This window comes from Aphelocoma coerulescens, chromosome 1 (genome assembly GCF_041296385.1).
Source record: "Aphelocoma coerulescens isolate FSJ_1873_10779 chromosome 1, UR_Acoe_1.0, whole genome shotgun sequence".
In the NCBI taxonomy this organism is placed as follows: domain Eukaryota; kingdom Metazoa; phylum Chordata; class Aves; order Passeriformes; family Corvidae; genus Aphelocoma; species Aphelocoma coerulescens.
Window position 1 is genome coordinate 83,321,088 of NC_091013.1, and position 27,223 is coordinate 83,348,310.

At 39.7% G+C, this 27,223-nt stretch overlaps 1 protein-coding gene across 7 annotated transcripts in view; it reads right to left on the minus strand.

Annotated features, from left to right (window-relative positions):
- Positions 1-9,976, minus strand: part of CEP295 (centrosomal protein 295) — a 43,603-nt gene extending 33,627 nt beyond the window's left edge. For 2 of the 7 annotated variants that reach the window (XM_069015383.1, XM_069015377.1), the window contains exons 1-5: positions 9,288-9,607; positions 8,203-8,333; positions 7,275-7,475; positions 5,327-5,451; positions 4,454-4,547 (exon numbers count right to left, since the gene is read on the minus strand). In XM_069015383.1, coding sequence (XP_068871484.1) covers positions 4,454-4,547; positions 5,327-5,451; positions 7,275-7,475; positions 8,203-8,333; positions 9,288-9,297 — 561 coding nt within the window. In that variant the 5' untranslated portion in view covers positions 9,298-9,607. Of the gene's footprint in view, positions 1-4,453; positions 4,548-5,326; positions 5,452-7,274; positions 7,476-8,198; positions 8,337-9,287; positions 9,628-9,906 lie in introns of those variants that run through there. The other 5 variants (XM_069015393.1, XM_069015402.1, XM_069015428.1 and 2 more) reach the window with 5 other exon arrangements.
- Between the last annotated feature and the right edge of the window lie 17,247 nt (positions 9,977-27,223).

Consider the following 27,223-nt stretch of genomic DNA (forward strand, 5'->3'; position numbering starts at 1 on the left):
GCAACCACAGACTACAGTACAATTATACCCAACAGTAAAGCAACACTTGTCAAGAACAGACTTGCTTCAGGAAACTCAGAGCCATTATGTCCAATTTATTAGTTGACCAGAGAAAAGAGCATTTTCTGTAACTTCACTGAAAAGCGTCTATCCACAGAATGCTAAGTTGCTGGGGTTTTTAGAAAGTTTTGGATACACTAACACATTTCAATGCTTTTCTGGAAATTTGAGCAATGAGCCATCAGACCCTCCTCTTCCCTGGCTTAGCCTCATGTTCTCAGTAACAAAGTAGCCAGGTTAGGTAACACAATATCCTTTAGGACCTACCTTTAACATCTCCATTAATTTTCTCTCAACTTCCCATTCCCTCTACTTTGTCCTACAAAGGGATTCTTATCCACATTAACTAAACCAGCAAGATTCACAGCTTGAGTGGTCTAAAACTAACCCGACCCTAAAGAAATGCGCATGCACAAAGAGCAGCATTAAGTCTCAGGAGTATCTTAAACTTATCTCTGCATAAGAAGAGGCATACAAAATTTCAGTATTGACTATCACTATTTTATGAAGACTGTAGAAAGTAAAGTCTTTAAATGAAAATCAAAGAATCATCGAATCATTGGAAAAAACCTTCATCAAATCCAGCCATTAACTCAGCACTGCCAAGTCCACCACCCCACGTTCCTGAGTGCCACAACTCACATATTTTAGGTACCTCCAGGAATGGTGACTCCACTACTTCCCCAAGCAGCCTGTTTCCAGTGCCTGACAGGCCAGTGAAGAAATTTTTCCTAATATCCAGTCTAAACCTCCCCTGGTGCAACTTGAGGCTATTTCCTCTTGTTCTGTTACCTGTGTGAGGAGACCAACCCCCACCCGGCTTTACCCTCCTTTCAGGCAGTTGTAGCGAGTGATAAGGTCCCCCCTGAACCTCCTTTTCTCCAGGATAAACACCCCCAGCTCCCTCAGCCACTCCTCATCAGCTTTGTGCTCCAGGCCCTTTCCCAGCTCCGCTGCCCTTCTCTGGACATGCTCAGCATCTCAATGTCTTTCTTGCAGTGAGGGGCCCAAAAACGATAAAACTATTTTTAGCCTTACCAACAGAACTTCAGTAACTTATTTTATGGTACTTAAACAAATGCACATTATTCTAGTAGGTAAAAAAATAAACTGCTAAATTTCTTAATCAGTAAAAATCATACTAACTGTAATAGATTGACATTAACCAAAACACCTGCAGATCCTGATTACTGCTATGAAAACAGACAAGTCCCAGGCTGAAACCTCATTAGCCAGATTACCAGTGCTTACCCTGTACAGGGTTACTTTCAGAATGTACAAACAAACATCTCTTCTGAATTAGTTTTAAAAATTTTAAATTAACAAACCAATAACAAATAATTATTAATTACATGTAATCAATCAAACCTCCAGAATTTTACTCAAAAGCTGGGAAGACGTGAGAAATATGTTGGAGGCTGCAATTTTCCAATTAATGTCAAAAGCAATTTAGGCTGTAAAAAATACCATACTTCCATCATGATTTTGTAACTCCTTCCTTTTTTTTTTCCTCCCTCCAAAAGGCAAATAATTCTATTCTAAAATCTGGCAAAACTGGAGAAGCAAAGTATCATGAAATGGGACAAAAAACCCAACAAAAATCCCATGACCCCAACTCTACAAATGCTATGAATAATCAAGCAGAGTATAGTGACACTTTTTAGGTTTTATTTTCATTACATACCAATCTAATAGATAATATAAGAAAAAGTAAGTTTGCAAGAACTCTGCAACACTTTTCAATAAAATGGTGTTTAGAGTTTAACTTCAGTTAAGTAACTTTTCATTTGGTCTAATTAAATATGGCCTCAATTCCTAAAATCCATACTTCTGAGAACCAAAATGGGTTATTTCATTAAAAATACTTCTTTTCTAACTGGGTAAAGTAACAATAATAGGAGTATCTTTAGAGAATGTTTCTTATATTCTCAGTAATCGTGCAATGAACAACAGTGCCCTAAATCCTTTTTATGGAATTACAGTAAATTGTTATTGCAACAGAGCATCAGATTATGATTATAATTGTATTCAATAAGCTCCTTATGCAAACTGATTCAAAAGAACAAGCAGACTTATTCAGATGACCCTGTAATTTGCTGTTATTCACAGCAAATAATGTTAAACAATTTAAATTCAGTGCTTTTTGAATAACACATTTGCAAGACAAAGCCCTAGATTTACCTTCCCCTGAACCGAGTCAACATCTTTTGTTTTCTCTCTCTTGAAGCAGAAACAGGAATAAAATCTCTCAATCTTTCAATTACTTAGCATTTTCTCCCATGAGGTACATGGCACCCAATAACTCTTTGAAGAAAATACCTTTATTCTTCACCCTGTGCCCTCCCAGCCATAGGTCTACAACAAAAGGATTAAAATCTATACAGATATGAAAACTAGGAAAAAGGCTTAAAGTCAGCTAGTCTTTAAATGGAACAAATTGACATGCTGTGCTATATTGAAACAGAGCAATCTCTTTCCTCAACAAAAACTCAACATGTCTGCAAAATTACTGATTCACTTTGCCATTTTCACAATGTGAACTTCATAATAGAAACAAAACTCACATACTGTAGTGTCTGTAGAAAATCCAGATGTTTGCAAACTCTGCTATAAAACCAGTCACAAATCACATTCGTTGAAAAGGCGAGTAAAGGATATTTGCTAATGGGTGCAAATGCATTAATTTTTGGAAAGGAACAATACTTAAGTAGAGTACTGACCCAGTGTATATGCAATTCTGGTTTCACCAGAACCTGGAGAAACCTGGAAACAAAGCCTTCTTGCTTCCCCTGGTGACAAAATACTAAAGGACAAGGAGAAAATTCTGCATTTGTAAAATGGAAGGGGAGATGCATTACTGATGTTGCTAGATAGAAGTTTAAATTTTCAGTATTTAGTATATCTAGTATTTAAATTTAAAGTATTAAATATTAAGTACTGTGTCATTTTAGTTGTTATGGAGGTTAACTGCAGTGATTTTCTATGGGGCGGGGTTAAATAAAATGCGACATAAGACACATTCTAAACTGCAAAAGTTACTACAAAGCAAAGCCAAGCATCTCATGCTTTTCCAACAATGCCAAAGTGAGCTACAGAGGCACCTGAAAACCAGGAAATAAAGAGTCAAAGTTTGGACTGATGCAGACTTCACCTGCTCTACACCAGACACACCAGGAACACACCATGTGGAACAACATAGAGGGAAACAGCAGCATGAAAGGGAGTGTGAATTCACCTGAACAGTACCAGACAGGAGCTTATTCCAGATGTACTGAATTTCAATACTGCATATACTTCACCAAAAATAACCCCAAACTTTACCACTCCCTTACACCACTTGTTTTAATCTTCACTCATACCCAGCTTACACAACATGAAAACCCTTGGGCTGCAGTGAGGAGATCTAGAGAGAAACTTGTACTAATGGAAGCACGTAGGTACTCCTCCTAATCATTCTTAAAACTGTGAGGGTCAAACCTTACTCAGTATTTCCAGATACAACATGAAACCCCTATCATCCTGTACTCTAACCTGCACATAATGTGCTGGGATGTAGCTGGAAAAAGTTTTGAAAGCTTCACTGGCTCTGAGAGGGGCTAGTATACCCCAATCCTTTATTTTCCTGTGAGTAGTTTGAATACCCCTGAACCCAAAGGTCTAAAAGGGCACAACACCACATGAGGCAACTTAAACTCTGCATTCATGAAGTTCTATTAGTTAACTCCAAAGTAAAAATGCACATAATGCTCTTTCTGCAGTTCAGATCTGCAATCCTACAGTAAATTCTACACGTATGCACCAGCTCTATGAAATCAAAGCAGAATGAATGGGGTACAAAGCCACATCTAAGAAGGCTGCAGCCTTCCTAATAGCCTTGGGTGATGGTTTCCCATCAAAATTAAAGAGCTTACTCTTTATTCAGTACTCCCTACAAGAAAAAGAAATTGGAGGGAGAAAAAAAAAAAAACAAAAAAAGCAGCTAAAAAGACAGAATTGCCTTTATTACAGAGCTAAACAAAATGTTACTAAATGCATCAGTATGACAGAAGGCTGAGGAGGCATGTAATGTACATGCTGAGAGAGATAATTTTGAAGTTTCATACCGCTAAGGCTACTAAATGAAAATGAGATATGATGACACATTAACTACAAAAATAAGAGTCCGATGACAAGAAATGAAAATTCATACATAACAAGAGGTCAGTAAAGTAGCAAAAGCTTAGTAGCAAGAAACCTGCTAATATATAATTAATTTGTTCTCCTGGTTTTTGCTGAACCAGTCTCCTTATAGTATGCAAATACCAACTCTGTACGTCCTGTTGTGAGGACTCAGACCAATAAATATATGTGCTACCCCTGAAATTGTGATCACTGTTGCATCAGGGATACATACCTCAAAAGGACGTGGTGGAGGAGGTGGCAGGCTTGCAACTTTGGCTGCTCTTTGTCTTTCCACTTCCAGAGCACGTTTACGTGCATCTGTTCGTCTTGAGGGATAAAAACAAAACAAACCACAAAAGAGAAGACAGAAGGAAAATTATTTAAGCAACACTGACAGAACAGTGCAAAATAAAAAGTAAACCTAAAATCAGATTCCTAAGTACCTGCATTGAATGCTCAGGCCATAGGGATGGGGAAGCATATTGAAAAGACAACAGAACTTAGGCTGGAAGGCAGTATTAAAAATTACTTTCTTCAAATGATGCAAAAATGTTAATACACACAAGCATTCCAAAAGCAACGTGAAATCTCTGCTTTTGACTTAAGTTTCCAGAAAGCATCATGCACTTCAACATAATTTAATTGCTTGAGTGTAGACATATTAAACTATTTAATTAACAGGTCTCAGTTCTACTCAAGCACAACTATGCCCAAAAGGACATAGACCATTTTTTATGCCAGCTCAAGTTTGGTCCAATCTACTTAATAAAAAAAAAACTAAGAAGGAAGACCATGACAAATGCACTAGGTCCTTTTTACACGTGGGTAACTCTCCATCAGGAACTGGCCTGACAACACTTCATTTCATATATCACTGAACTCCTGGAGAATCTGTAAGACCAGCTTGAATATTTGACATTTTTGTCTTGGTTTTAAAGCTACAGTTTTTATCAAAAGCCACAAGCTTTGTCCATGAGCATTAATTCTCTAACCCATAAAATTTCAAGACTGAAAAAGCTCCAAGCAAGAAGCATCAAAATTTTTGCCTTTCACCTTATGACACTGTAAAATGCATTCTTAATAAAACTAAATAACTATTGCATACCTTGCTTGCTCACGAAGTAATCTTTCTTTTTGCTGCTTCTGTTCTATCAGAGCTTTTCTGTGTCTTGTCTCTGCTCTTTGTTTCCTTTCCTCTGCTTGCTTTGCCAGAGCTTCTAAGTCAGGTTCCTTAACATTAAAATATTGTAATCACTTAATACAGAATTTTACTCACATCTCATAGTATCAGTATGATATTTCAAATTACATATTGCTGGTAAGAAGCACAAGCTCAAAGCTACCTTCTACTGTATTAGGGTAAAAATACTCTAATAACTTTTCCTTCTCTGCCATCTTTATTTTCGTCTTGTCTGCCAACAACAGCAGCGAACCTGCCACATTTCTCAGCCAATTTAACCAAACATTGATGGAGAAATCTTAGCTTCCTCTGCATCAGTTTGATGAAAAAGATAATTTAAACACAGTTATACGTACACCCTGTAGCAAATGCAGCCTCAACCACATAGAAGAAGTGTGTCACTACCCTTCAGTCATTACCTGCAACAATCGCGTATCAACAGAAACAGTTACGATTAGTTCTCTGTTCCTGTAACACTGGTTCCACAGTTTTCTGCAAACTCACCCATCCTAGCATTGGAACAGACTTTATAAAGAAGTTGATTTAAAGACACTGATATATGGAAGAGCATTAATGCTATTTTACTTGGGTTTAAAGATCCTGACTGATTCAGGAAGCAAGCTACTCTGCAAAATCCACGTAAGAAATCTATGGCACCTTTGGCTGATTTCTGTAAACCTGGGTCAGAGTCAAACCTATAGAAAAATTCTACCCAGCAATCTCAGTGATCTCTCAAACAGAGCCTACACAAGTTACAGAATTTTAAAGAAAGTGAAACCAGTTTATAGGTGCAGAATTAAAAAGTGACACCCATTTGCAATCCATGCAAAGGCCTCTGCAGCCCTTACCAAGGCTTTTGATGTCACTGGAGGGCTGAAGGGAAAAAAAAAAAAAGTTAAGTGTATTTTCTTAACTGTAGAAAAGATCCATGGTAAAGAAAAAATTACTGTATTACTGGCATAACTGAGATAATGAGTCACTATGTGCAATTTAGTCAAGTACAAACATACATGATCATACATGTATACAAGCTAATAGAAAGTAACTTCAAAGTCTGCCCAGCAAAAGCTTTAGCAGATAGGTCCATAGACTATCCTGTGGGAAGACACCTGCAAAAAAGTACATAACCACTTCTAAAAAGTTTCCATTCTTAAAAAGTTGTCTATTTAGGTATCAGGACTCGAAAACCAGGAATGTCCAAAGAAAAACCAAACAAACAGCAATTTTGGTATTTCTAAAGCATCAACAATTTCTCTGACAATATATGCTGGTATTGGCTGGGATAGAGTTTATTTTCTTCACAGTGGCTGGTGTGAGGCTGTGCTTTGGATGTGAGCTGAACACAGGGTTGATAATACAGAAATGTTTTTGTTATTGCTGAGCAGGGCTTACACAGAGCCAAGGCCTTTTCTGCTTTTTGTGCTGCCACACTGGCAAGGATGTTGGGGGTGGCTGGAAGGAGACACAGCCAGGAGAAGCTACCCCAACTGCCCAGAGGGATGTTCCAGACCATATGACATCATGCTCAGTACATAAAGTGGGGGAAAGAAGGAGGAAGTGGGAGATGTTTGGAGTGATGGTGTTTGTCTTCCCAAGTAACCATTACACATGATGGGTACATCTCTCCTGGAGATGGCTGAACACCGGCCTGCTCATGGGAAGCTGTGATTTAATTCCTTGTTTTGCTTTGCTCTGTGTGTGTACCTTCTGCTTTCCCTATTAAACTGTCTGTATCTCAACCCGTGAATTTTCTGGCTTTTACCCTTCTGATTCTCTCCCTGATCCCACAGGTGAGGGAGTGAGCAAGCAGCTGCCTGGTGCTTGGCTGCTGGCTGGGGTGAAACCATGACACAATAACATTAAGCTCGCTTACATTCTCCTTGGCCTGTCGGTGACCCTCCCCAATCGCTCTTAAGCTTGATAAATACAGTTCTTCCAGGGCTTTCATCTTCTCATCCTGTGCCTTCTGCCATTCAGCTCTCAGTGCCTCCTCTAACAGATGCAATTGCTCTTCTTTCCTCTGCTTTACCTTCTGCCTTATCTGGAAGGAGATATACTTCTGCTGCTCTCTAACCTGTAGAAATAGCATTCATGTTTTGTCAGCAATTCAAGAAAAGCACAACACTTTTTGCAGCAAGACCTCCCACAACACAGTCTACCCTCCTTCCATCTTTCCATCTCATCTACTATTCCATTCATAATCTGTCCAGAAAATACTTTCAAGTTGCTGTTACCTTTTTCCAAAATTAATATATAAAATAATAAATTTAATCTTAATTAAATGCTTCAGGTAAAGTCCAAAAAGTAACATACAAGTGACAAACTGCAAAAACTGCTTGGAATAGCCTTCCCTCCAAAAATATAACACAATAATTTACAAAAGACTCCTATTACAATTCAACATGGTTTAAAAAAAAATCAACCACTATACTGAAAACTTAGTAAATATACTTTATTATTTTCCACTTTGTATTTTAGGAACTTTTTTTCACAGAGAGGGTTGTCAAGCACTGGAACAAACTGCCCAGGGAAGTGGTTGAGTCACCACCCCTTGAAAAGCTCAACAGACCTGTAGATGTGGCACTTAGGGACATGGTTTAGTGGTGGACTTGGCAGTGCTGGATTAATAGCTGTATGTGACGATCTCAAGGGTCTTTTCCAACCTAAAAAAATTCCACCATTCTACAATACTACTACCTTGAAATTTAGTTTTTACAGGAAATAATCTTTTCAGTTACTTTTCTTCAATTATTTGTTACATCATCAAATGAAATACAACACATGGAAAAATACAGGCATACCTGTTGTAGCCTTAGTTTTCTTCTTCGTTCGTATTCTTCTTTCAGAAACATGGCTTCTTCATTGGGACTAAGCCTCAATTTCCCAGCTGTTGCAAGTTTCCTCTTCATCTTTGGATACGTTGAATAATCAACTTCTTTGAGAACAATGCAAAGAAAAAGAGAAATTTTGCATAAATGACAGTGACAAAACAGCTATAAAAACAGGATACTGCCATAACGTTGTCAAATCTATCATGGTATCTGCGTGTGAGAGTTACAACTGTTCACGTCATTCCCAACTGGAGGCTGGACTTAATAATCTCAGAAGTCTTTTCCAACCTTAACAACTGTAACTGTAATCAACAGCATTGGCTCTGTCACAATCACAAACAGAAAAGCTTTTGAACTACTTTGAGCTATGTACCAAACTCTGCAGTAGTATCACATTCACAGTCTACTCTGTGGACCAGACATGAATATTTGCAAAGTGAAGAGTGAACACCGTTCCACCCTGGGAAGATTTAAAAACAAACCTACAAACTACTGAAAAGCACACCCCACAGTAAGGCAGACTGGTCACCCAGGTGATTTCTACTGAAATACTCTCATAACTGTTGTAGAGAAGATGTAAGATACAACAGCAAATTTGCTAATGTTTTTGGCTGCACTCCAAGGTTTTCTTCCTTACAGGCTCTGAAACTCTAGCAACAGCCTGCGTACCAAGCATTTCACTGGAAAGCTGGAACTGCTCACTAACGATTTTTTATTCAAGTTTTCTTAGGAAGACAAGTTTCAAATTATGTTTCCCTCAAGATTTTACTGTGGAACAAGAATCTTCCGGTTCTACAGACCACTTCCCATTTTCCTTCTAATTACGATTTTCATATGCACAAATAAAAAAAAAAAAAAAAGACTTCTTCCATCTGATATGTAGCCTAGTCTAAAATTCCCCTCTCCTCCATATTTTTACTGGATCTTTAAATATTTATAACCCTGGAAATATTCACACAAAAGAAGCAAGCAAAGACTTTCAAAAGCCACTGTTTAATTCTAAGAAACTAGTGAGCAATTCATATAGCACTAACAATTTAACCAACATGACACACCTGGAAACATTTCAGCATCATATATACTGATCTTGGTATGCTTAGAGACAGACACAGTATCACAGATAAAATAGCAAGACTATAAAGAAATCAGGTGAGGTGTAAAGCCGAAAATCCATAAGATAGTGTTGGAAAAGGGTTATTAAAGCAATGAATCCCAAGCTCTTTACAGTATTGAGAGGGACAGTAGCATCCTGGTTCCTGCCAGCCCTCGCTCAGTCACTCGATGAAGTACAGAAGTTTATCACGGCACAAAATTAAGTAGCAAGTTACTACTCTCTCTCACACACATACATTCCTAAAGAGAGGAAAAACGTAGAGGATGACCAATGCAAAGCCTAGATCTAAAGGAGAAGAGCCGAGGCAGAGATTGCAAACGCCGCGCTTGCCCAGGCTCAGCCGCAGGACAACGCGGGTGGTGCGAGGCGCCGAGGGCCCCGGGTCCGCCCGGGCCGCTCCCGCCCGCCACCGGGAGCCCCCGCCGGGGCCGCACCTGGATCCGCCCGAGCTGAGGAGTGACAGTGCGGAGGAAAGAGAAAGTAAAACAGCGGGGGAAGGGGATAAGGGAAGAAGAAGGGAAAGGGAAGGGAGGAAGCGAGCAGAGCTGCCCCACACGCACCCTCCACCGCCGCCTGGGCCCTCCCGGTCGCCGTGGCGCCAACGGCCCCCGCCACCGTCCCCGCCACGTGACCCCGCGCCCACCACGAGCCGCCAATGGCGCATGCGCGCCCCCGCCCGCCCCCGCTGCCCGAGCCCCGCCCCTTCCCGCGGTGGCCAATGGCGGCTCGGGACGGCGGCGGGGGCGCGCGCCCCCAAGATAAAACTGGCGCTGTGGGGGAAGAAGGTGTTTGCGCTCCATGGCGCTCTCCCCTGTCTTTCTGTGCTCGCTCAACCCCTTGCCGATGACCGATCTAAGTGGGCACGTGAAGGGGTTCGTCACCACGGCTCCCTCATAGCACTGCACCAGTAGCTCGCAGTCGGAGTTTCCAAGTGCTCGCGTGGGAGGGTCACTGGTCAAGCTTGAAGTGCTGAGGGAGCGGAATAAAACGGAATCCTGCTAGTTCTGCCTCACTTCTATGCAGTTTCCCTGTTCAGCCCTCTCTTTGGTTGCGCTGTGTTAGTAGAAGGAGTATCATAGAATCATAAAATGGTTTGGGTTCGAGGGGGACATCGAAGATCATTTAGTTCCAACCCTATTCAGGCTATGGCAGTGCCCCTGTACTTGTAGTGCTGCTCTGCCTATCTTCTAGGCTTGCACATGGCTTCTGCAAAGGGCAGATATGTGTTGCTGCCTCAACCTTGTAGCTAAATCTTTCCTTTATAAACCTAATTAACATCTGCTCCTTGTAAGTCTGATGCAATGCTTGCTGCTTTGCTGGTAGCATGCAGTGACAGGACAAGGGGGAGGGGCGATGGATTTAAACTAAAAGAGAATAGTTTAGGATTAGATATTAGGAGGAAGTTCTTTACTGTGAGGGCGGTGAGGCACTGGAACACGTTACCCAGAGAAGCTGTGGCTGCCCCACCCCTGGAAGTTGGATTCCCCCAAGACCAGATTGGGTGGGGTTTTGAGGAACTTGGTCTAGCGGAAGGTGTCCCCACCCATTGCAGGGGGGTTGGAACCAGATGATCTTTAAGGTCCCATCCAGTCCAAACCATTCTACGAATCTATGATTCTTCCTCGCACTTAACCTCTCTTTCTAAAAGGGAGCATTTATCATATGTGTAAGATTTGCTGCAGCTGGGATTTGAAAGTGGAGTCATCAGATATCCTTGATTTATGAGGAATGTAAATGTTATTGGTATTGAGGGAAACAATTCTGCCACACACAATTACAGATGAGGCAAGAGAGACTGAGTTAGACTGTTTCTTTGCATGGAACATGTTTCCAGGAGTCTGAGCTGCTGCTACAAAAATGGAAGAAACGTTCCTGACTTAAAGCAGACCAGGCACAAATGAGATAATCAATTGTCTTGTGCTGAAACTTGAGTGCAATATATAGCTACTTTATTGGCAGTTTCTTAGAAAGGAAAAAAACATTTTATAGTAGAACCTAACTGCCATAGTAACCCATCATATTATGCCCTCCAGGACTGAAACCAGAAGGGCTGAGATTACTCGGTAGAACTTAGTGGTTTGGTGCATGCCAGTCAATGCATGGCTGCACAGGAAATAGACTAAAAAAATATAGAATTGCAAAAGAAAAGATATGAGCATAAGGAGAAAAGGTAACAGCAGTTTTATGTGCTTTCTTCCCTGCCTTCTGCATTTCACTGCTAAACTGCCTTCCTGTTCACAGACTTTTGCTTTCTGGCAAGGGCCTGCAACTTACTGCAAACTGCTGACTGTAATAGCTGGTACCAAATTAATACCTGATTGTTCGTTAGACACACCATTGTTTCACGGTATGCATACTGAATAAATTAGACTTAAGAAGTGCACTTTCAAATGTGTTTTCCAGTATCCTTATTGGATTTTTTGTCCTTCAGCATTTTCATTATGGCAGTGCTCTCCTCAATAACATCACTTGTAAATAGCTTTATCCTGCAGGTCAACAGGTAAAAAAAAAAAAATCAAGACAGTCTATTAAGAGAGTAATTGAGATTATGGATTTTAGAATCCACTACTTAAAAAATGTGAAAGAGGTCAAGTATATGCTCCTCAATTATACTGGTGGATAAAAGGGATATTATGAAACCTACATGTGCTGGGTAAGAATTTTGTTTCAAGGGTGTTTTCTGTCATTGTCTTGCAGAATTATTTCTGCTACTGCTTAATTTACATACTTATACTGAAAACCAGGGTTTTTAATACTGTAATGTTTTCTACTTTTTACTATGCACATTTGAATTATGGTATTACAGACCTACATTAATTCCTTCCCCCTGTGAAGTAGATGGTGTTCCTTTTATGAAAGGTGAATAGTGATGCAGCAGTGCTGGTCCATTTAGTCAGGGATCTATAAAACTGGAGGTACTGGCTCCCCTGAGCTTCAATTACTGGTCACATTTCTCCTGGGGAAAAGGAATTACACTTGCAGGAGTTATGTACAAAGTCCCAAGAGAGCCAGTGGAAAATCTGAATTTCTTTTCAGGAACAGAATGCTTTTCATACATAAAAAATGTCTCAGAGTGAATCTACGTGAAAACACAGATTTGAAAGAAATCATTTTAGTTTCATGTGTTTGAAGTTGAAGAAGGGTTGTATGACTGTGAAGGCTACTGATGAGTTGGCCTGCAGTGCATGGTAAGGGGCTCAAATCACAGTACAGGCCTTGTGCTGTTCCAGAAAATGTCTTTTGAGAGCGAACTGTTTGTACTTCCCTATCACAGAGGATGTTTATTCCATCAGCAGATGAACCATTGCAAGAGATGTTGGCACAGGCACGTTGCCTCAGTGTGCTCTGTGGGGCCGCTTGGTCTGAATATGAGTTTCATGAGGCTGGAGTTGACTTTGTGTGGCCTGGGAGAAAATATCCCTTGTCTCCTGGGCAGGTCGAGTAGACCAGCATAAGCAACCTATACCTTTCACTGCCACACAGGAACACTTGCTCCTTTCTTCATTAGAAATTCCTCACAGTCCACTCATGTCTCTCAGTTGCACAAAGGGAGGATGACCTTGCAGGCTTTTCTGCATCTTTAGCAGGGAAGCCCTGGTATTAAAGGTTTTCTGAGATCTAGTAATGGAACAGTACAAACACCTGACAGCTCACCCTTGTGCAGGACTTGGCACCCTGCATGAATTAAGTATTCTCCTTGAAAAACCCTGAAGGAAGAACTTTTAAAAAAGTGTCACATTCAGACACTAAATCCCCCTGCCCTGAGTCCTCTAACACATCATTATACACTACAGCAGTTTTCTGCTTGTAGTCTCCTTCTTGCTGATAACTGAAGTATCAGAATGAAATGAGAATTTATCTCAGTCTGAATTGGCCTTTCTGTGCATTCAGTATTCCTCAATGTCACATACCACACTGTCATATAGCCTTAAACATTCCCCTATTGTTCATTTGGTTTAATGTGTGATTACCTCTCCCATGCAGTTCTCTTTTAGCACCTGGCACCTGATGTCTAATTACCGTGACCGCCAGGAACTGGCAGGATGTAGTTTTACAAATGTTTGTATTCCTCCGGTTCATACATTTTCAAAACTGCAAGGTGCTTTTATTAAATAGTTTGCAATAAGCACATTCATGTGTAAGCTTTGCACAAAGACACGGAGTTTCCTAAGAAGGAAGAAGAGCTAATCTTTATTTTTGAGGCTGACTAATCTACCATGGTCAGCCTGTGCAAGCACAGCCTATAATAGTTTCTGCCTGAGACTGATATGGAGATAAATTTTCTTGACAGATGTGTAAGAGTAGCTTTTGTTATTATACTCCATGTCATGTAATAGAAAGCTGCAAAGCCATGCTTTCCAGTACCAAAGCAACTGTATCCAGAGCTGTGCCTGTATAAAATCTCAAGGTGCAGATTCTGTCCAAAGAAAGATGCTGCAGTTTAAAAAAGAAAAGAAAAAAGAAGTGAAACATGAGGCATCAAAGGCTGTGTAGCTGGCAAAAGGATAATTATGTGTAACTAAATTAAATACAATGTACATCCTAAAATTATTGTTCTGGAAGGAAATGTAAATTCAGATGTGGTTTTAGACATATATGGTGGTGTCTTACAGACAAAAAAAAGGCGTGCTGTCCTATGACATCGATCCAGAAGCTCTTATTAGGGAACTCATTCTCTGTCACAAATGCTCCTGGGATTTCACCCAGCATCCTTAGCCCAGCTTAATGATTTGGATCTCTGGAAAACAACCAGCCTTGGGGTGGTAAGAGCAGCAACAAGTGACTAAGAACTTATTATTCATGCATAAACCACGGTGCTGCCTAAGGTCATTTTAAAATGGGCTCTCAAACAAATGAACTCCCCCAAAGCTTGAAGCCAACAGAACTGAGCTGGATTCAGGTTTTTACAGACAAAAAGGAGCCTTGTGTACCTGTTGTATATCCTCAGAACTAGTCTGCCTAATTACTCAGTGATGCCAGCATGTGTAGACTTCTACAATGCAAACTTGGTGTGTGCACATTAATTTGCTAAAATTCTCATAACCTGCATTCAGCCTTCTGAAATAGATGGGAACCATACACAGAATTTTATCCAGTTCTTAAAATATGCATAGTAACTATGTGCACTAATAGGCCAATTATGCTCAGTCCAGTGAGTTTACAGCTGGTCTTTTCAAGCTTTTCTCAACTGCTGTGCCTTATCTTGTTTGGCTAACCTTCCCGAGTTTCTTCTTCTAATATCTACTTCTATTCAATTTCAGAAACTATATTGAACATTCCTTTCTTTATTGCAGGTAGTTTCAAGCAGAAAACTAGATTTTCTCACATTTTCTTTAAATAACAGATTCTACTCCAGCAAGATCTCTTAAATGGCTTAAAATTTTATCTTGTAGGAAAAGCCCTCCTTACGTGATGAAAAATGCTTTCTTAGTTTAGTCCTATGTTAGTAGTAAGCAATGTATTTTCAGCATGTAGTACAGATGAAAGGAGAAAACTAGGTTTTTATCTAATTTTAAAATGATTACTTTTTCTCCACCCTAATTTGACTTGTTTTGTATTGTTTGTCTCCTCCATTTGATGGCTTATATTTATTACATTTTATACAAGAGGCATGGGAGTTTTCACAAGCTTCAGTTTCTCTCAGATGTGCGTCCAAATGCTGTGCCATAAACAAAGGAATTACTGCAATCCTGAAATTTATCCTGAAAAATAGCTTTAAGTCTATAAGTCTCCAAAGAAGAGGTTTAATTAAGGTTCTGGATAAAATCATGAAGAAGTAAATTGTCAGGACCTGCCAATATATTGACTAATTTGAGCATAGAATCTCAGAATTCTTTTTGGTGTCTTAGTAGTTAATTATACATAAAGCAACTAAAAATGTGTGTTGGATACTCCCTTTCCTTAATGCTGGCTTCTGCTATCTCTCTGACAACTTATCTCTACAGTGGGTGACATCCAGGATGCAGGTCTCCTCTGGGGAATGTACATGTCATTATTCTTGGATATCTGTTATAACATCTTAATATTGTTTATGAAATACCAGCAAAAGTGTTCACACTGTAAAAGAGTGGATCCTGGTTTGATCAAGACCTTCATGCTGTAAATCAAAGAGACTATATGATCAGACAGACTTGTGATACAGCACATTACACTTCTACTGCAAATTAACTTTGATGTTTTCTTTAGTAGAAAGAAACTGATTATATAGATGAAGTCATTAAAAGGCTTTATGGATGAAATATGTTTCAAAGAGAACCTTACAAAAGGAATGGGTGGTGAAGAAAAAATTACAAGAAGTGAGAATGAATTTGCACCAAGACAAGAAATTTGGAAAAGCTGCAGAGTGAACAAATGAGTTCAGAAGAAAGCAGTGAACATGGAGTAGTGATGTACTGGTTCTTACTGCTCCCATTTTACTCTTTTCAACAGAAACTAATTTCTCTAAAGACATGGAGACATTTTCTGTCGTAATTTTGCTAAATATTATAGAAACCGAGGCAGGGTGAAAGAACAAATGGTCTTTAGTGATTGCAGAAGTAAACTTAGAGTCAAGTCTGCAAAAAACAAATGTGTAAGGGAGTTATTAGTGATTTAGATGGTGGTTTGGTAAACTGGAGTCTTGGCTTGTGTTTTCTACAAGATGAGAGATTTTTGTGCCTGTGATGCTGGCTTAGTAGTTTTGGGATGGATCGGATAAATGGAACTAAGTCCCAGAATCCTGATTCTGAAAAGCCTTGATAAGCTACTAAAGTCTAGAAGCTGTTAATATTTTTTAATCCTAAAGATCCATGAGCTTCTGTATTTTCTGATCTTTATATGCTCAAGCTCTTCTGATGCTGACAGGATTGAAAGGCTCAGAATCTAAACTTGAACAAGATTCAGGAATTGTCTTTTTTTATATATGGATATATGTACATCAACATCTAGTGTACTCAAAGGGGTTTTTTTATGAGGATTCTGATATTTAGTAGATGTCTGAGACTGAAGTTTTATTTTCTGAAAATCATAACCCTACAGATCTGAGAGGTGCAATTCAAGATATATTCCTTTTCTCAGTATTTCCTATAAGGCAGTTGGACAGATGCACCTTTGACTTTACTTGGTTCCCTAAAAGTGTGCCCACATCTTTAGATCATACCTCGAGGTTCCAGCAAAGCCCATGTGATATACCCACAAGTATGAGCCTACATCAGCTCTGAAATTTGAAGCATCTATTGAATCTAACCCTTTGTTTCAGATATTAAAATAATACTGAAGTCAGTAAAGGGGACAGCAGCGGTAGCAGAGACAGACATAGGCAGCAATATCATTTACCCCAGTAATGTCCTTGGTAGAGCAAAACCACTTTTTTCCCACTGGTCCAATAAAATTGCCTCAATCTGCTTCTTTGGGTGTTCAGTGCTCATCTGGAATTTTATCACTGTCCTTTTTAGAGGATAATTTAATTGTTTTACATTTATAGAGGAAAGGTAATAACCTTAGATTTACATAGAGCTAATTTCTTTCTTTTGTGAGTGGGTTCTGCAGGATGTGAGCAATTAAGTTTCTGTGGGAGGATACAGGAAACATGATTAATGGATCAAAGAGACACTATCTAAGGGAAATGGGTATAATACCAAGGGAGATAATGCTCTTTTTCATAATAGTTATGCAAATATGCCAAATGTTGGAGAATTCAATTAATATTTGACAAATGGATTCTCTGTGATGCAGAGTAAACACATACTGGGGAAACAATAAAGCTCTATTGCACATTATCTGTTAACTTCCTCTCAAACAGGCTGGGTTGGCTGGTCAGGCATCTCATTCCAGTGCAGGTGGCAGGGAACAGCCAGGCACGAATCAGTGAAAGACACTGAGATTGCCTGGATGAAAAAGACTGACCAAGGTTGAATTCTTTGCACACAAAGCCAATCCACGCTTGTCAATGTGCTTAGGTCTGCTGCTCAGTCCTCTGCCAAAAGTTGTATTTTATTCCATGGAAATGAAGACTGGTCTAAGAATGAAGGAGACAGAATTAGACAATGTTTATGTTCTTGATTTTATTTCTATAAAAGCAACAATAGTAGAAAAAACAATAATCAAGTGAAAACAGAATGCCTGAGCTACTGGAGAACACTGGACTGGGACACAAAAAAGCTGAGCTTCCATGACCAGTATAAAAGTAGGTTAATACTGGTGATATATAAAGGCAATGAATCCTTCAGGTACTGTAGTGATGTGGGATGCACAAATATCTAGATTTACTGAAAAACATAAGTTTCTTGTTTGCTTGCTAGCTTCCATAATGCATATGGTATTTCAATCTCTATTCCAAAATACTTAGTTCCTCTACTAAAGATTTAATAGGAGGTTTTGTTCTCAGAAATCCTGATCCAGAGAGGGAAGGCATTTGACAAGCATATTGAAGCATACTGTCAATTTCAGACAATACAGACTGGGTACTGAGTTAATGAAATGTGATGAGAGTTATGGAGGTAAAGTTTTAAGTATAGAACACAAGTTTGTGCTTTGGTTGCAACTGCCCTATAGCTGGTATCATGCCTTGCATCCACGAGGAATTCTAGGGACATGCCTTAAGTGGCTAAAGACAAGAAGTGTGGAAGAACACAAGAAATTAATCTTCAAAATCCCATGTCCGTCAAAAAAACTACTCTTGGAAATGGCACGCCCCTACTTGACTTGGAAGCTCTCTCAATGCTTCAAATGAGTGTTCTGTGTATTGCTCTTTTCTGTGAAAGTAGGTGCCTGCTTGGTGAAAACAGAAGTCCACCATGATGAAACCAGAAATGACTATATGAGCTGTAAACTTACATATATATCACATAAGGGGACTGTATTTTATTCAGTGTAAAGCATGACAGCCAAGTTACCCTTTACAGAAGTGATGCTGCTTTTGCTTCTTCAGTGCTGTTGCTTACTGGTCAAAGCAGTTAGGGCAGTGGAGATTTGGGGTTAATCCTCAGCCTGCAAATGCCCTGTCTCAGGCTAGAAAAGTCTCTTAGGGGCACATCCTGTGCCAAATGGGCTGCTGTGCATACAGGAATGAGTCTGGAAAAAAAGCAGACAGGGCAGTGCCAGAGAGAAAGGTGAGGGGACCTGGAAGTCAAGCAAAGATTGAATTCTCTGCTGTGCTCTGAATGATCATTGCATTTTACATTAGGCAACCATAAGATGAAATTTCAAAGCTAATGAATGAGTCGAGACTCCAGGTTAGGTTTGTCCTTCAGCCGTTCCATTCACCTGGAAAGGATGAGCCATGCTCAGTTAGGCCACTGCCGTGGTGGGAAGGCTCTGTTCTGCGTGTTCTGAGCAGAAAGAAGCTCTAAGGTTCAGGAACAGAGGACTGCTCAGACACCTGTTATCCTGAGGATCTCATACTGGCCAGCCACTAAGCCCTTGTGGTATTCTGGGCTATCCTGGAAAGTGTCTAATTATTTTCTCTGAGAATATGGATCTGGCATGCGTAATTTAGTTATTTGAGTTCCCCTACTGATCCCAGACTTTGTGATGCATAAATAGGCACTCTGGATCTCATCCTCACATTATTTAGTTGTGCATTTTCCCTTCGCTTTTGACTGTAGGGGAGGATATGTGTCCTATTTTCTACTTGCAAGGCATGTGTTCATTCATTTTGATTCACTATGGTCAAGTTACAAGATCTTAAAAATAACCTAATCTCTTCTACTAAGCCATCTGTTTAAATCAGAGATAATAAATTTTAATAAACATCGATATTTTTCCAGGTTTACGATTTCTTTTAACATGCAATTTTGCTGTGATCTTTGAGTTATTGCCTCTAATAGATGACTTCCCTGTTGTCAGGGCTGATTCTATCTTGAAGTGTATTAATTTTAGTTAAATGTATCTTGGCAGACATCCACCACAGGAATCAGTGCTGAACACCACTGAGTATGCTTCTAATTGGACATAAAACTCAGAGATTTTTTTTCATATGATTCTTTGCTATACAGTGTGTGAAATTAGATTCAATGAGCATATTTTCAGGACAAGTTGGCCAAACCAGTGCTATCGCTAATTTACAGAGGCTACAGAAGAAGTTACTTGATTATTTTCTTTTCTAAATTAAAACTGTATAGGAAATATTGTTGCTGCTTTTCCTTTTAGCATGTGAATATACAAAAACTTAATTTTGGAAATAAAATGTTTTCTCAGTGTGTGATTTCCAATGATTGTTGTAGAATTTTTGTTTTTTCCTTGCAAACATTTTAGCAACAAAGGTAAGTCTAGCATGTTCTTATGTCACATTAATAAACCCAAGCTGTGTATCATGATGGCTGAGGAACCAGGAGCAGTGTAGCTCTCATAGCATGAATTGGGTATGGGAGCATGAATTGAACAAGCCACCTTGAAATCCTGTGTAAACACTTGGCAGCTGGTGCCCAAGCCACTCTAACTACATTGCCAGCTCAAGAGTGCTGTGTAGAAATATTCTTGGTTAATGCAGAACTGGTTAACCATGTTTTTCTCTGGAAAAATTATCTCACTGGACATGTGGCTAAGACACAAGGAAGCTTTAACCATTACTGTCCGTTTTCACCAGTCCTTGCAGACTGAACAGAAACCTGAGCTGGTCCATGCTGCAAAGCTGTGTCCTACAGACCTGATTCAAGAGACCACAGGTGAACCCCTGGAAAGATTAGAACACGAGAGCTGTTCAAGCAGCCTCCTCATCATTGCAGCACTAGTAGAGGCAATAACAAAAGCAGACTGGCAAGTTGCTAGCTGAAGGTGCAATGCAAAACATCAGTGTTAACACCCTGTTGAGAAGAGTGGCACCTGAAAAAATCCAGGAGAGCCCAACACTTGAGTTGGTCATTCATAAGGAAGAGCTCTGATGCTATTTTATGTGGTATCCTTCTGTCCTCTACCTTTAATCTAATGTCAGTGGATAGATGATGGGAGCTGGTAGGCCAGGTTTCTCTTTCCATATGAGAAACTGGTTATGGGAGCAGCTCTGTGGGATGGCTGCTGCGGGAAATGCGACCCCCACTCTTGCCCTTTTCTTCCCTGCACTCAGCTTCATGGCTTCCTTCACCTCTTTCATCAGCTCTTCTGGTTAGGCAAGGCACTTGCCCCACGGCCATCACTTTCCATATCCGCAAAATGGGAATAACACACCCATTTTTGAAAAATGCATTGAGAATTACCAGCATGAACCTCAGAACAGGAGTGGAAATTTTTCTATTGCAGTTTTACATGCTTCTACTTGCTTTGTGACAGTGTCCCATGAGTGCTTCCTAAATTCTGAGTTACTAGGAATTACAGTCATGTTTCTGTTTGCATTGGATAGACAGGTACCAAGGCTTTCATGCCTGGTATCATTGCTGCTTCTTAAAAAGACACTTCTCATTTATATACAGAAATAATGAGACAGAAAAATGCTAAAAGGATTGCCTGAAAGCTGCAGATCACTTCTGGCAGTAATTATTTATCTGTCCACCATTTTGTCTGTGTATATTTTATTCTCTCTCAGTCTATATATAACAACAAATTACTTATCAGAATCAAAGCTGCTTATTTTAAGCTTATAGCACTGAACTGGTACACAAGCAATCTGCATAGTGTAGGACATATGCACATGCTACGCTTGGTAGTCTTTTGGTGTTAATTTATTTACATGCATCTGGTTGCTTTCCTAATAGAATGGATCAGTCTTCCCTCCCAAATGAAAGAGATAATGGGAAAAGGGGTTGAGATGTTGTAATGAAAGCCAATATATCAGGACGTCTCTTTAGCAGAGTGGGTTAAGCATGAGTACCTTGTGTGCTGTTTCTTTTCACCTGTACGGTACAAATTTTGCACTAACAATTAATTAGCATTTTACAGAGTCAACATTAACTAAATATCCTTGACATATTTCCCAAGAGAGGATAATGTCATTAACCTCTTTTACGGATAAGGAAACAATATTGAATTAGCATTGTAACTCCATTGACTTCTGTGGAGTTATTCCAGATTTGCACCAGTAAAAATAACACTAACTTTAGTCCTTGATATAAGAAGTCATTTGTTCATGGTTATCTAGTCACAAAGCTGCACACTCAGGATGAGTAACTGAAGACATCCACGTTTCCTTTGCTGTTATAATAAGATTTTCTGCTGATACAGCATCTATAAACCTTTATCTAGGATATTTAAAAAACCAAACACACACCACCACTGAATCTTACATTTTTCTCCTACTTGTGTCTAGAAATAATTGTTGTGTCTAGAAAGACCTGCATCCTATGAAAAGAAATGAACAATAATTTTTTTTATAAACTTCTACTTGCCCAGAAATGTGAATGTTTTTTCTGAGTAAATTTAACAACAGAAAAGAATAATGGGCTTCCAAAAACTGCCAATGAGCAAATAATGTAAGTTAAAGGTCTTTTTTATGCAAATACTTCATTATATTTTGGGGGATTTCTTATTCTCTCTCTCTCTCGCTCTCTTTTTATATTTTTAACTGAAAGCAAAAGAACAAAGGGACATCAGTTACTTCAATTTACTTATGAATATCCAGAATTCACTTTCAACTTCCAGAGTGCCATTTGAGGTCTGGAGTAACGTGGGAGTCTGCTGACTTCTCTAGACAGAATGCTCTGCAGAAATTAGGGGTCTACACTATTTCTGATAAAATAGAAAATTTTTTTGCAACCCATGTGTTCACTCCCAAATAACTGGTGGCAACAGCATTATTTCTGAGGTGGTATAACTTGAAAACGCTTAGAAATACAACTTTCATGTCTCCAGTTAAATTAGTTCTAATGTATTAATTATAAAAATACTTAGCTCTCATTTATAATAGACTTGCTGCAAGTGTGGGAATTAGAGCTGAAATTCAGCCTTACACAGAGGATCACTACCAAGCTTCTTCCCTAAGCCCCATTCAGAACAAGGTTAAAGTCCCACTCATTAATCTTCTGTCCTGGATTGGCCCTTATGCACTGGCCAGTGTGTCTGTATCACATCTCAGTGCTACCCTGAGAATTCAAACTCCTCTTGAAACCAGGTTAGGAGGTTACTGGACCTAAATCTTGAGTATTCCAGATGAAATAGTATCACAGCAAATATTGTCCCAATCTCTTACACCTCACTATTTATGCAGAATTTTGTTGACAACAAAGACAGCTGGGAGCTTGAAACAGCTCCAGAATAAAGTGGTTCTCCTAGTTCAGAAACAAGAATTATCAATGTCCCCTCTCTTCAGAAAGTCTCATGGCTGCCATGCTCTTCCACTGATTTTCTTTTTGGACTTGGACAGAGCAAACAAGGACTGCTCCAACTCCTTCTGTAGCCAATGGAAACAATTAAGGTTGACTTCAGTCAGATTGGTTCAGGCCCTTAATCTCCCTGAATGTACTGGAATTTGAACAAGCAGCAAATACTGATACTACCAGAGAAAAGAAGGATGACATGACTATATTTCCAAACAAAAGAGATTTACAGGACAGTTGGAATTACAGCACATTTATTTTCTTTAATGAGTGGCATGATCCAATAATAGTTGTATCTTACGCTTTTCATAAAGATCTCAAGGCATTTCATAATCAATTAACAGCTCAAGCACATCATCATTACAGAACATTTTGCAATAAACCATTAGGAATTAATGTAGACTGAGCTTTCCATCATCACTAAACAAACCGCTACACAGCTAGGATCCATGCCAAGCAGGCTTTGAATTTTTTTAGTGATTATACATTCCCTGCAAGCATAGGATAAGTCCCTGTGCCAGGACTTTCTATTTGCCTCCTCCCCTCCACCTGCAAATTTTTTTATGTTTAACCATTTCTCTGTGCTTTGGTGAGATTAACAGAATCCAGTGCTCTGTGCTGCATTAACTTCAGATATTTAGGACAAGAAGGTTCACAGTAAATGCAATAGGAAGGAGTCATACTCCTGGATTGAAAATCAGTCCTGACAGCGATTTCATGTATTTCTGAAGTATTCCTTAACAGATCTGTGGGTAAAAATTCCAAATAAACTTTTGTTACCTCCTCACAAGTCTTGCTACTCCTATTTTTTTCTGTTTAATAATTCTGGACATATCCCTACCTCCTCAGATTAAACACAGTGAAGAGGGAGACAGCCCCTATGTAGGTTTTTCCAAGCTGTTGTCAAACCTAGAAATTAACTGCCTGGCCCTCACAGGTATTTTAGGGCAGCAGTAATGCAATTAGGCTCTTTATATTCCAAAGCTGATGCCTGGATCTAAAATTCAAGCTTGCACCTTAAACAGCTCCCTCGCCTGGGATGAGCAGGCTATTCCTTCTCCACCTGAAGTACTCTGCTTCCCCCACTGATCTGCCCAGCAACAGTTTGTCCTTTCGTATCTGCAGCAACAGTCTCATGTAAGCATCGTGCTCTGAGATCAGCTGCAGCAATTTATGGTATGATTTACAAGGGGAAAAAAAAAATCTGCTTCTTCAAAGATTCAACTCTTTAGACATCTGACTTTTGGCCCCCACCTGACAGCATCACACAGGATGTAACTTTTAAGCTGTTTAAGCGAGACATGTTTTTGTTTCACAAAGACAGCACACAGTCTATGATTAATCTTTTGCATGAGAGACATGGCAGTTTCCCCACTGTTATGCAAGACAATATGGTTTGATTGCTTCTGCCTCCTGTCAAGCCTCCAACTGGAAATGTGTATTACGAAATGAAGTACAGTAAAACAGATAAGAACATACTGAGGTTGTTAAAACAGTCCTGGAGTAATTAAGGATCTGTATCTGTACTAGAAACAAAATAAGCCCGCTGTTTGGTTTGATTAACACTGCAGGATTGTAAGGCTACCAGTGACACATTTCCATATGAAGTAGATGTGATAGTCCAAGAGTTGTCCCAGTGGGAAGACGTGCAAGTCGAAGAGATGTACCAATTAGAAGATGAGAGATAGCAAGAGCTGTCCCAGTGTGTAGATAAGAGATCCCAAGAGCTGCCCTACTGGGGAGATGTGAGAGTCCAAGAGCTGTCCCAAAGGGAAGTCCAGACCAGAGGCTACAATTCTGGAAGTACAGGGGTTGCACGCTGCAGGTTCCAGCCAGTTCCAGCCAGTTCCAGCTGATTCCAGCCTGTTCTGCTCTTGTCAAGTGTGGCCCTTTGTGATAGAGGAGTGGCCCAGCCACTCCATTACATCCCAACTTCACAACAGTGTCCTGCACACTCACAGGCTGTAACAGTGCCCTGCACACTTGCACACTGCCCTAAAAGCAGGAAAGTTTGACAGTAAAAGGTGCACACTGGGAATATTTTATTTATTTAAGGGTTTTAAAGAAAATTTCTCCCCCAAGCAGAAACAGGAAGAGAAAACTGTTCTTACAGCAGCTATAGCAGCAAGTTATATAGTGACAGGTCACTATATTTTTGCTAATATGTATTGGATTGTTATTAGGCACTTAGAGCTGTGGCAAATGCAGCAACAACAAAGACTGAATGCTAGTAGCAGAAAAAATCTAGCAGCAACTGACTATATAAAACATGAGGAATTCCTCCTGTGCATGGCACATTAAAAGAGAAAGCCAAGAGCTCATTGTTTCCCTGCACCAAAAAAGATTACATGCTGCCTAGAAGAGCAGTACTGAACCGCGACTTGTTCTTATTTATAGTGTATCATGCAACCTGATAAAAAAATCAAACCAAACAACCTGCTCTGCTCCAGATGGCTCAGAACACAAGCAATGGAGTGAAACTTCCAGGCATCTGATCCATCAGTTCTATTCTTTTGCCCTCAGCACCCTGTAACCTTATAGGGATTGGTCCCCTTCTGTATCCAGCTGCACTTTTTACTCTCAGAAGGAGTCATTATTTCCTGAGTCTTTTGCAAATAATGGTTCCTCTTCTTTGGAGAAGAAATGCAGTCTGTGCAGAACTGTTAAATTATACCCATAGCTGTGCAGTCTATGCAGTGTATGTGAAAAATGGGGAAAGGGTGGAAGGGTGGAAGCATAGTGTCCCATTGGCTTCAAGTGGGATACATGACAATAAAGGGGAAAAAAACCCTTCAAGAAGATCAAGGAAAAATGATTGAAACTATTCTCTCCAAAAAACTATTCTACTGCCTCTCTTTCTTTTCCCTCCTGCTAATCATGCCTTGTCCTGTATGCAGCCTCATCTCTCTTTCCAATGAGGGAGATACTCGTGCAGCTCAAAGTGAGAGTATTCTTACGATGTCTCCCAAAGTGAATGTATCAATTGACCCAACTTATCATCTGGAAATGGCTGTGCATGAGCCAGCCCCAGCTTTCTGAGTTGTCAGCTGAGTGATGCTCATTGCTGTCAAGCTTGGCAAAGCCAGCCCTTTCCCAGTGGTCAGCTGCAGAGTGATGGAACGGATGTAGACTTCCAGCAGTAGCTTTCCCAAAGAGCTGCTGCTTCATTCCCTTTGTGCCACAGCAAATGTGGGGGCTGCCCTACCCTCATTCCTTCTGCTTGATCAAAAACCAAACCACTGCAGCCATTATTTCTAAATAATGATTAACTCCAAAGGAAGGCATACTAGTACCAGCCATGATCTTGTGACCAGTGTACTGCTACCAAACTGCTTTGGATTAGGTTCAAGGCTGAGCTCTTCTGGGTCTGCTGGATGCTCCTGATAAGTGTTTTTACTCACAACTCACTGATAAGGATTCGAGTTTGAATGCAGCCCAGGACAGAAGTGCCCCAGTTTCTTCACTTGTCTTAAAGGTTTAAGCTTGTTTTCCTATGGAAGTACCATAATGTCAAAGTTACAGAGCACTCTGAATGTCTGTCCCACCTTCTCTGCTGAAGCTGTTCCCCTCTATGTAGAATAATTGATATTCACAGGGACCTGAGAGAGTATGACTTGTAACGTAGTGATTAAGGGGGGGACTAGAGAGGGAGCAGGGTTTCTTGTCTGTTCTCCAGGGAGTATATGAGCTTTAATTTACTAATTATGTTATGGAAAACTTAGGATGAATGCTAAGCAGACAATGCACAATGACACACACTGAAATTTGCCCATAACACTACGTGGAGATGAACAGCTGTGGCAGAGGAGCATCTTTACCACTCACTTCTCCTATGGAGATCACAATTGGATTCCAGTGCCTTTTGAAGTGATTTCAAACTGTGATCAGTGCGACAATCTGGGATAATCCACAATTTTGGAGGATCAAGTGCAACCTAAACAGTGGAACAACTTCCTCTAACTACAAGTAAAGGGGAAGAACCAACATCTCCATGCTCCTTGGATGCATGTTCCATTGTTCCTGGGCAACAATGTCATGGTATGTTAAACTTCAGTAGGTCTCTAAGATGAAGTGAAACCTATTTAAAGTTGTTGGGGTGTTTTTTTAGTGAGCTTAGCACTTAACACTTAGCAAAAAGAATTAATCCAGTCTCCAGAAACTAGAAGATTCCCATTGATTTCAGAGGGTCACAGATATAACTCCAAACCAACAATCATAATTTTTAAGAATTGTTGATAAACTAGACTACTCACACTTTTTAACATATTGTTTGGAAAACACCCTTTCTATAGAAGTGGGGGGGTTATGTGAAATTATCAATGTCAAAAGAATTTCTATTAGTAAATAGTAAAAACCTTCCTCTTTCCATATTCTCCAAATTAGAAATGTTTAACCTCAAAATGGTTTGCCATTTAGTGATGAAACTCATATAAAAAAATTAAATCAAAACAAAACATTTGGAATAGAGTAAGGTAAAACATGAGAAGTCATCTAGAAATTTTTTTTAATTTAAAAATTTAGTAGAGACAATTTTCATCCCACTCACCTCCCTGCCCCTGGAAACCTTTGTCCCACTTGGAATAAGGAAAACTTCTGTCCCACTGGGAATAAGAAAAGTTTATTTCACAGGCGTAAAAAAATATTTACTAGCTCT